The sequence below is a fragment of the Triticum aestivum genome, chromosome 2B (assembly GCF_018294505.1).
Source record: "Triticum aestivum cultivar Chinese Spring chromosome 2B, IWGSC CS RefSeq v2.1, whole genome shotgun sequence".
Lineage (NCBI taxonomy): Eukaryota > Viridiplantae > Streptophyta > Magnoliopsida > Poales > Poaceae > Triticum > Triticum aestivum.
In genome coordinates this window covers 27,961-37,634 of record NC_057798.1, presented here as the reverse complement: position 1 = coordinate 37,634, position 9,674 = coordinate 27,961, and the positions used below count along the sequence as shown (strand labels likewise).

The following is a 9,674-nucleotide window of genomic DNA, read 5'->3' as shown; positions in this document are numbered from 1 at the left end:
CAAATTCTTTGTGCAAGGTAGATAATTTGGTGCGCGAGGTGCGCTCCAAATTTCAGAGCATTTGGACATTTGAGTAACTCTAAGCAAAAAAGACAAATTGGGTCAGAACAGTATATGAACAATACACTATTTAAAAGACCCTAAATTTGTCTTTTTTGCCGAGAGCTACTCAGATGTCCAAATGATTTGAAATTTGGAGCGGACATCCCACGCCAAATTATCGACCATGCCAAAAAAAAGATTTTTTTTGAAATTTTCTAGTATTTATTTCGATTTTCTTATCCAGCGCAGGTGCAGATGATCCTGGGAGGCAAAACACCTCACTCCCGGTGTTGCTTATTTAATATGTTTGATGCTACATCTTGAGTCAATAAACGCCATTTATATGTCGGGGAAGGCTAACACAAATTTGTGACTTGATTACCAATTTCTTTGCATGACCAATGTTCTTATTTTTGTCCTTTTTTGTTCTGTTTTTTCTTCTTTAAAAAAGTCCGGGATTTTGAAAACTCATTTTTAAAAAAACTCACGGATTCAAAATTATACACAATGTTAAAATGAATAGCTTTGAATTTTGATGAAATTGTTTTAATATTTATGAACATTTTTTGAATTCAATGAACATTTTTCTAAATTTGATAAACAAAATTCGAATTCAATAACATTTCTTCAAATTGGATGAAACATTTTTTCTAAATGGATGAAGATTTTTCTAACTTGATGATAATTTTTGAATATGCTGAACATTTTTTGAATTCAGTGAACAATTTTTGAAACAATTTTTTAGTTCAATGAACATTTTTTATATAGGCATAGGCACAGTGTGCTGATATATCGATTTTTTACTTACTTTTTTTTTCTCATTTTGTAAATATTTGATGCTACATATTGAGTCAATAAAAGCGCCCTTTATATGTCGGGGAAAGCTAACAAATGGGAGGGGGTAGCAACTTTGTGACTTGACTTGATTACCAATTTGTTTGGACAATTTCTAATTTAAAAGGGGAACGACAACGGCAAAGTCTGAACATCCACAGGCATCGAGAAGTGACTTTTAAAAAAATCTCAAAAATCTATCCGAGGGGAAACGACTTGGTAGGAAATTATCCGGCGGAGGTCGGCAAAACATCAACATTTTCAGTAAATGAGAATAGCCCTCAATGAAGCTCCCCTTGGAATATGGAAAGGTTTAAAAGTAAGCAACCAACCCCCCTTGGAATTAAAACATCTTCTTCTTGGGTTGGTATCCCTCAAGAATGGTGTTGCATGTGTTCATGGCGCGCGCATCCAGCAGGCTGTGGTTCCACAGCTTAATCATGACGAAACGCCAGCACCTGAGTGTTGTTTCATTTCATTTCATTTCATTCATTCAGACCAAGCAAGCAAATCAGTCAAATAATTAAACACGCTACCGAGCATTGGCGGTGGGCAGGCGGGGAGGGACTCACCAGAGCAGAGGAGGGTTTTGTACAAGCTGCGGTCCATGAAGCCGGGAGAAGCCCTCACAGGCCCAAGGTATATGCCCATCAGCTAGCACCCTGTGAATGTGTGTGTTGAGTGATTTACATACACTTTCAGCAACAGACGAGGCATGTAAAAGTAAAACACTTGACTTTGCATGCATACCTTTGTTTCCGAATAAATGAATTCCACATATGCATAATAAGCTTCTCATCTTTCGTGACATCAAGAAAATCAGCAAGCATCTGCAACCAAGGAAAAAAAACAGTAATAATAACTTAAAATAGAGAATATCTGTGCCAATTGTCTGTCTTGGCTTGGCTTGGCTTGATGAGGTCAGCTCTAGGCAACATCCACATCTATATATATATAATTAATGAGAGACAAATATCTGCTGACCCGTCTATCTTCCAAGTCGGCAATGTCATCGTCAACTTCATCCTCGCTGTCATGATCTGACAAAACTTGTTCCACTGCCATTGGCTACAACAATCAAGCTATACATGTCAAATGCAGGCACATTATATTATAGAAACAAGAGTAAATGAAATTCAGATGTCACGCTAGACCAGATATCAAATGAAATGCAGGCATAAAACCTAAGTAATATCAAAAATCCAATAAAACAAAGCTTTAGTAGGGGCGTAAATGATGAGCAAGAAAATTATAGAACAAGAAAGCTGGCAACAGGCAGATTTTTTTTTTATGCATGCAAACAAAACAGCCTTTCTTACAGTGAAGCCTTGGCATCAAATTGGCTGGCAGAAAACTGTATTTGATTTGCCACCTGCTAGTTGTAACTGAACACAAATAATTCAGACATCATGCTAGCAAAATTGGCATAGTCTGGTATTTATATAGAAACACCAGATCATCATGTTTTAACTCAAGAGAAGCTGACAGTGAAGACAAGAGTATTACTTCTCACCAAGCTCCAACGAGTCGCAGGTCAAAGCCTAGAATTTTAGACCTCTCATCTACTAGAAATCAGCATCAAATTCAAATTCAGATATTTTTATATTCACATTCTGTTTTTTGGATGCCCGGTCTTGGGCCGGTGCTCTTGTTAGTTCCATACATGACATAAGGATGAACAAAATTTATTTCCCACTCACACACCTGTGCCCTGTGAGAATGGAAGAACTGACGTTTCTGCAGAAGTTGTCGGCTGCCACATAATATACACATAAAAACAGTTGGTTTAACATTTTTCTATTGTAAATGTCTGGACAAACAAACAGCTATATATACAATGCTTAGCATGATATCAGCGAAGTATGTAAACAGAAGGGCTACTTTCTGGGATCACTTCGCTCCGCAGATAGTTTCCTTGTCTTCCCAAACTCTAGTACTGTCAGTGGTGTAAGGTTGCTACCATTTAATGAGTGATCATGCTCGGCAGAATCGAGTGCTACTGAATTATTATCTGCAAATTTTAGACATCAGAAATCAGCATTTGCAGGCATGATCTGTTTCTTAGGAAACAACTTATGTGGTTTGTAGCATTCATTCAGGTATAACAAAAGAACAGTTGCAATAATCTCTACCTATGGCAAGGGTCTAAATGCTACTCCCTCCGTTCCGAATTACTTGTCTTAGATTTGTCTAGATACGGATGTATCTAGCACTAAAATGAGTCTAGATACGTCCGTATCTAGACAAATCCAAGACAAGTAATTTAGAACGGAGGGAGTATATTCAAAACAGCATGCAGAATTTCTTAGAGATGAGATTCCATGTGCAAACAAACAACTGGCTCATTCTTAATTCCAGTTTCACTGAAAATTTGACTGGTTTTGTCCACCTGTGGGATCAGTCTAGGAAGAATTTTTTTGGTTGGTTTCATCAGGAATGGAAATTTGAAACACTGTATTATATAATAAAGATATATAGTACGCGAAGACACAATCAGAAACATCACTGTACAATTTGAAACACCGCATTATGGTGTTACCATTTGAATGAAGTTTACGCCACAGTAAGATACCATAAGATGACTCCCAAAAAAGAAAAAGAAAAAGATAAGATGAGAATGTACCATCTTCCCTCTGAACAAACTCGTCTTTAGACCCTGCCAGTGCCTGGGCATCTTCGGGCGAACCTGAATCCATGATATGTGGATGTACGGGGCTTATATTCTCAGCTGTGGCTACCAACCTTCGACGACGCATCTTAAGCCTTGAGCTGATGCAACACAGTTAGTAAAATCAAACAGAAATAATATGAGCTGATCCATCATGAAAATTGATTGAGAAAGAGCGTACCAGTAGGAAAATGTTTGATGTCTTGGATCAACTCCCTTGCCCACAAGCTGGGAAATAACTGGGATTATTAGTTCGAGGCACTAATAACAGAATGCTTCAATGTAAAACCATATGCAATGCAGAACACTCAGCTCATTTATTATCAGGTAATTCTGCAAGTTCAGTATCACTGTTTTACCTCCATTTTCCAGGCATCAGCCTTCAGACTAACATTAACAGCCTGGCATTCTTCAGATATCTGCATGAATGTAAAGAGCAAACCAACAATCAAACTATGACATCGATCAAATAAGATATACAATGGAAATTCCAGAAGTTTACCAACCCAAAACTCAAAGTGGAATAGGTCGTGCGTCGAATTCAAGTGACACCCCAGGCCCTATAGTATCACCAGAATCACAACATTAGAGATGTGCCTTGGGAAAGTGCGCACAACATTGTTCCCATAAAAAACAAGGAAGGTCAAGCAGAAAGAGAACACAATCTAAGTTTCCTCACTAAGAACAAGAAGACATCAACGGTGCAGCGTGAAATTAACAAGATTTTGTTTTACCCTAAATGTAGCAGGTGACATGACTCACCGGCCCTTAGCAGCAACAAGCAACATTTGAATAAATATAAAGCGAATGGAAGTTTGCTTCAAACATTACCTTGTAGCTTCCACACTTTACCAAGCAAAAGGCGCAAGCAAAATCTTCAGTGACTGGTAAGAAGGGATCAATATTAAGAATCACAAACCAAACAGAAAATATATGGCTTGACCAACAAATGTCACTCAGTGATACAAAACTGAACATAGTTAATTGCAAAGCATCTAAACACCAGATTTTTGCCATGACAAGCATTCAAAACAAAAGTTCACTGTATAATAAACACAGGAGTAGCCATGTGCACTCACTCAGCAACATGTCCTAGGTTCATATGCAAAATCATGAACAATATAAAATTCTCCACCAGGTACTTCCTTTTGTGTTGACACACTAATATTTGTATAATACATATCTCACCATGACTAATTGGACAAAGTAATAATATTACCACCATAAAACATCAGGAGCTTACATTTCAATAACATGTGCACCATCGAAAGGTCATATCAGAAGATATTTTACTAGTTTAGTTGCAGATATACTGATATTATATTATTATTACGTTCCGCATATCAGGTAGAAGGAGAAAAAAAATGTAGAACTGAAAATGTCAATATATGATGCAAGCAAATGCCAATAGAACTGAAAACTGCATGAGCCCAAATGTTTGTGTAAGAGAGAACCTTCGGTCTTTTGCATAGTATTGTTGTAGTACTTGAAGTTGAAAAGCACATTACCAGCTCTTAACCTGCAGAAAATATACATATCCATTTATTCACTTGGTTACACCAAAATGCAAAGCTGAAAGTTAGAGCAAAGTGTCATAATAAGATCTGACAAAACATCATTTGGTTGGGAGAGGCTAACTTCAGCCTGACCACAAAAGGCTAGGCTGAGCTTGCCAGATTATTCCCGTACCCCTTCTGATTTAGAGATTTGAGTATTTTTACATCATTGCTAAGAGAGGTGACCCTAGATTAATTGCTCCCAGGAGGCAGTATTTGCTTTTCGAGGTGGACAAAGCCCGCAATGTTCCTTGCCAACAAGACCCAAGGCATCAGTCCTACAGTGCCAGCTTGCTAACCAAGGTCAACTGCTACCTTTTTGTGGAGAATAGTTCATACACCTATGTGTGAACGGGCTGTCTCTAATGACATGTCAGTTTTCCCTGGTCCCATTTGCCACTAATCCTGGAGTACTTCTTTAAGACATGAACAATGTCACTTGGAACAATTGAGACAACCATTAATATATTTTATGTTATCAGTTATTTAAATTCTTAAATTACATGAGATGGAGGCATAAGTAAGCTGGGGTCTCTCTTTTGAACAATCGAGGCTCTGCCAAAGAGTACTTCTTAGATAGTGATTATGCATTTTGCACATTTTTTTTTCCAAAACTAACAAGTAATTTATCTAATTACTTTCATCAATTATATTTCAGGAGAAAAACACCAAACTTAATTATCTGAAATTACTTTTGAATTTTGATGGTAAAATCTAAAAATATCATCTCAGCACGACAAACCCAAATATTGTCTATACTAGCAGCCAAATTTAGAAGACTGACTCCATGCATTCTAAACCAACACCAAACAATTGAACTATATACTACTCCCTCCGTCCGAAAATACTTGTCATTAAAATGAACAAAAAAGGATGTATCTAGAACTAAAATACATCTAGATACATCCCCTTTTATTCATCATTTTGATGACAAGTATTTCCGGACGGAGGGAGTATGTGCTAGTGTTACCTTATAATATGAGGTAATGATGAAGGTGGGACATCACTGTATGAGTAACTATTATAGGGAGATTCAGACATGTCTCTTGCACCAGCCTCTTGAACGGATATGCCAACTTGGAGTTGATATGAACCCTGAAACAATAACAACAATCTTAAACAAGCTGCGGAAGTAACTGACAGACGGTACAATATAATAACCCGTTGCCAACCTATAGAATACTTACCCCCCTTAAATATGGAAATCATAATAATTAGATCAATAAATAAAGGAACAGAGTTACCCTTACCGTAGCATCAACCTTATGGGAGCAAAATGTCAAGCAACTGTCCTGCTCCAGAAATTTTGGCTGGATGTGTAACAAAAGGAAAAAGCAAGTAGGTCAACATACAGCGGAAGCAATTAACAGCCACTACGCCCCAAAAACCCTCTTCATTTTTAAATTTTTAAAATAAATAAGGTTGATGATCATATAGCATGTTCTGTTACAAAGATGCAGACTGCACTACTGGTTTTCACAATTCGCCACCTGCACTTTTGGAACGTGATTTGCTAATTAACATGATTTGGAAACTAAAGGTATATATATACTACATAGGGTAAATTTTCAAAGTACGGGTGCCTAACTTAATTTATTCAGTCTGAAACTTCAGGTGCTGCAAAGGATTGTGATTCATCCACCCAATGTTTAAATACTAGAAAAGTTGCAGTATATATAAACATTAAGAGAACTGAAGCTTAATAATATGGAAAAGTTGAGCTGAAGTACCTCTAAGAAGCTTGGGCTCATAGTAACTGTAGAAGCCAACTCCACAGTATGTCCCAAATTTAAAGGCACGCAATTTTCCAACGACGAACCAAGTAAATTAATTGGTATTTTACCCCAGAAACATTTCCCTTCAAGCTCTGTCAAAATGCATCACATAGATGACAGCAAGTAGCTGCACTTAATAACCCTCAAATCATAGCTTGTTTCTGATATTCAATGTTGTTCTTTACGCTTATTTTCAAAAGGCACATGTGTTGAGCTATACTGGCTAGATATGGTAATGTGATACAAACTTACTTCGGAGAGCAGATGCTTCCACAGAGCAGTTATTTTCTCCAACCTGCCCTTCTGAAATGAAACCAAAAAAAGTGACGGTACGTAGTGAGGAAACGTAAACTATACACGATCACATATGATGCACATCATACCACATCTGATAAGGATAATGCTGAGGTTGCAAGCTCGGGAGGTTGCTATATTCTTGACATCTGGAATTATGAATGTGGCTTTGGAGTGTTCTTTACTATCCAATTCACTGAATGACGTAAGCAAACAGGCATGACTGAATCGATATATCGGAGAATGCTGCAAAACATGATGGCATTGTTTAATGAGATAAGAAGAGATGGTTAATTTGGTACTCCCTTCGTAAACTAATATAAGAGCATTTAGATCACTAAAATAGTGATCTAAAACGCTCTTATATTAGTTTACAGAGGGAGTACAAAATAAAATAGTGACTAGAACTGAAAAAGGTAGACTTACTTACCCCTTCTAGTGGGATGTTATCACTAGTAGGTGTGGCTAGCAGAAGATAAAGGGGGAAGATATTCTGGTCTGGCCATTCAGTATTTGTACCTCGAGAGAGGGATGCAGTTAGTTGAATCCTACATCCACAAGCACAAACACTGGTTCAGGAAACTAGATATAAAAAGAGTGAAGTCTCTGCTGTCTACTCCCTCGGTCCGAAAATACTTGTCATCAAAATGAATAAAAAGGGATGTATCTAGAACTATGTCATAAATATGGAAGATTCAGTTAAAAGGGGGTCAGGAAAGAAAGACATAAATATGGGATCTGAATGAGAGCTGAAGTTTGTACTACCTCTTTTTGTGTCTTGCCTGTATCATGTAATGAAGGCATCTTTGCAGAAAAGCGGGCTGCAAAAGAAAGCCAGGCATCATGTATTGTTGTTGTTGTTGTTGTGTGAAATCAAAGCAAATGAAATGAAATGAAATGATTACACACAGCACAGCACAGAGAGTGTGAGTGTGAAACAAGGATTGCATACATTATCAAGGGCTCGTTTTTGGATAACATTGCAGAGCTCAACTGGCTTGCAGTACAACTTGAAGGTTTCTTCAGCAGCAAGCTGCTCATCTGGAGACAAGTGAAGTGTCGATGGTTGACGGCACATGTGGTCTGGTCTTGCCCTGCCCTGCCCTGCATATTGTATTACATATGTCAAACAAAAGAGGAATTTAGATACATTTATTATTGCCATAGATAGATAGATAGATAGATGGTCGTGTCTAACAAAGAAACAATTTAGAATTTACTCCCAGATGCCGCATAACAGTGATAAACAGCGTGAAAAGAGCAAGACATTTTGCTGAATGAATGAATGAATTCCTGACCATTCAACCATTAATTCTTGTTTTCTTTTCTTGGAATTATTTATATTTATATCCTTGATACATACATACATACATACATACAATCATACAGCTAACTAGCTAAGTAACTACTAGTGTAGATCTAATCCAATCTAACCTAACCTAACCAGGAAAGGAAATAGGCGGAGGGAGAATCGTATCACTATCACTATCACTGGGGTTGGGTTGGGTTGGGTCGGGTTGGATGAAGAAGCAAGCATACATACATACATACATACATACCTATCACCGGCCGAATAAGGATGCCCCGCGCGCGCGATGAATGTCGCCGCCGCAGGGGAGTTCGGGATTGAGGCGTCGGCGGCGGAGGACTGCCGGATCTAGCTCGCCATCCTTTTTTTTTTTTGAGGTGTATCTAGCTCGCCATCTAGGGCCGGCTGGGAGGTAGGGGCCCCGGCCCAGGTAGTACACGTATGATGATGATGAGGAGGAGGATATTTTCTTCTTTAATTAGGTCCAGATAAATAAAGAGGAAGAAGGCCCAAGCCCACCACGTAGCCCTCGCGGACGGAAATAATCTATCTTTTTTTTTTGCTCATGACCTCCGTCAATGGTGAGAGCAAGAACCTAATCCACTCACTTTTTTTTCTGTCAATGTTTGGTATTCAGTATAATGCCGTTTTCAGAGCTACTCGCTCCGTCCCATAATATAAGACGTTTCTACAAGCTAAAATGGCCTGCAAAAACATCTTACGTTGTGGGACGGAGGGAGTAGCTTTTAGTCAATACTAAATGTTCCGTGTTATTAAGTGCGTCACCAGTCACCACCGGAGCTTCTTTTTTCAAATGTCTATGCCATATAAGTAAGTTGGTGTGACCATCATTTATGGAAAAATATGCATCACCTCTGTATCTGCTTACCAGTTTTATGATTGGTTCTTACGAGGTCTGACTTTCACCACATACATGTAAGTATTAGAAAGGGAGAGAGAGAGAGAAGACTTACCTATCGCCCAGCGGCCCAGCCCACCTAGCCCAGCCGACTGGCCCGAGCTAGTCGTCCCCCTCCTCGTGCCAGAGGGACAGGGCGCGTGGTCGCCGCACGCCGCTCGCATGCGCCCCACGGCAGCTGCCTGCCTGCCCTCTCCCCTCTTCGACCTGGCCTCGCCAGAAGCGCCCAGCTCTCCCCTGGCCTCACTCCCTCTCTCCTGCGCCTCCCCCCTCCTCT

At 39.0% G+C, this 9,674-nt stretch overlaps 1 protein-coding gene across 2 annotated transcripts; it reads right to left on the bottom strand.

The window, feature by feature from the left end:
* Positions 1–975: 975 nt before the first annotated feature.
* LOC123043012 (polycomb group protein EMF2B) lies at positions 976–8,919 on the bottom strand. Of its 2 annotated transcripts, none has more exons than XM_044465338.1 (21): positions 8,729–8,919; positions 8,122–8,273; positions 7,935–7,990; positions 7,600–7,717; positions 7,259–7,415; positions 7,128–7,178; positions 6,831–6,967; positions 6,351–6,410; positions 6,071–6,195; positions 4,999–5,063; positions 4,376–4,428; positions 4,051–4,104; positions 3,904–3,963; positions 3,726–3,772; positions 3,500–3,645; positions 2,758–2,887; positions 2,581–2,629; positions 1,861–1,944; positions 1,627–1,706; positions 1,449–1,538; positions 976–1,334 (listed from the first exon to the last, which is right to left on the bottom strand). In XM_044465338.1, the coding sequence occupies exons 2-21, from the start codon at positions 8,245–8,247 to the stop codon at positions 1,220–1,222; spliced, it is 1,803 nt and encodes a 600-aa protein (XP_044321273.1). In that variant the 5' UTR covers positions 8,248–8,273; positions 8,729–8,919; the 3' UTR covers positions 976–1,219. The 2 variants fall into 2 exon arrangements, with proteins under 2 accessions (XP_044321273.1, XP_044321274.1); XM_044465339.1 differs by having other exon boundaries at positions 8,122–8,277; positions 8,728–8,873.
* Positions 8,920–9,674: the final 755 nt, after the last annotated feature.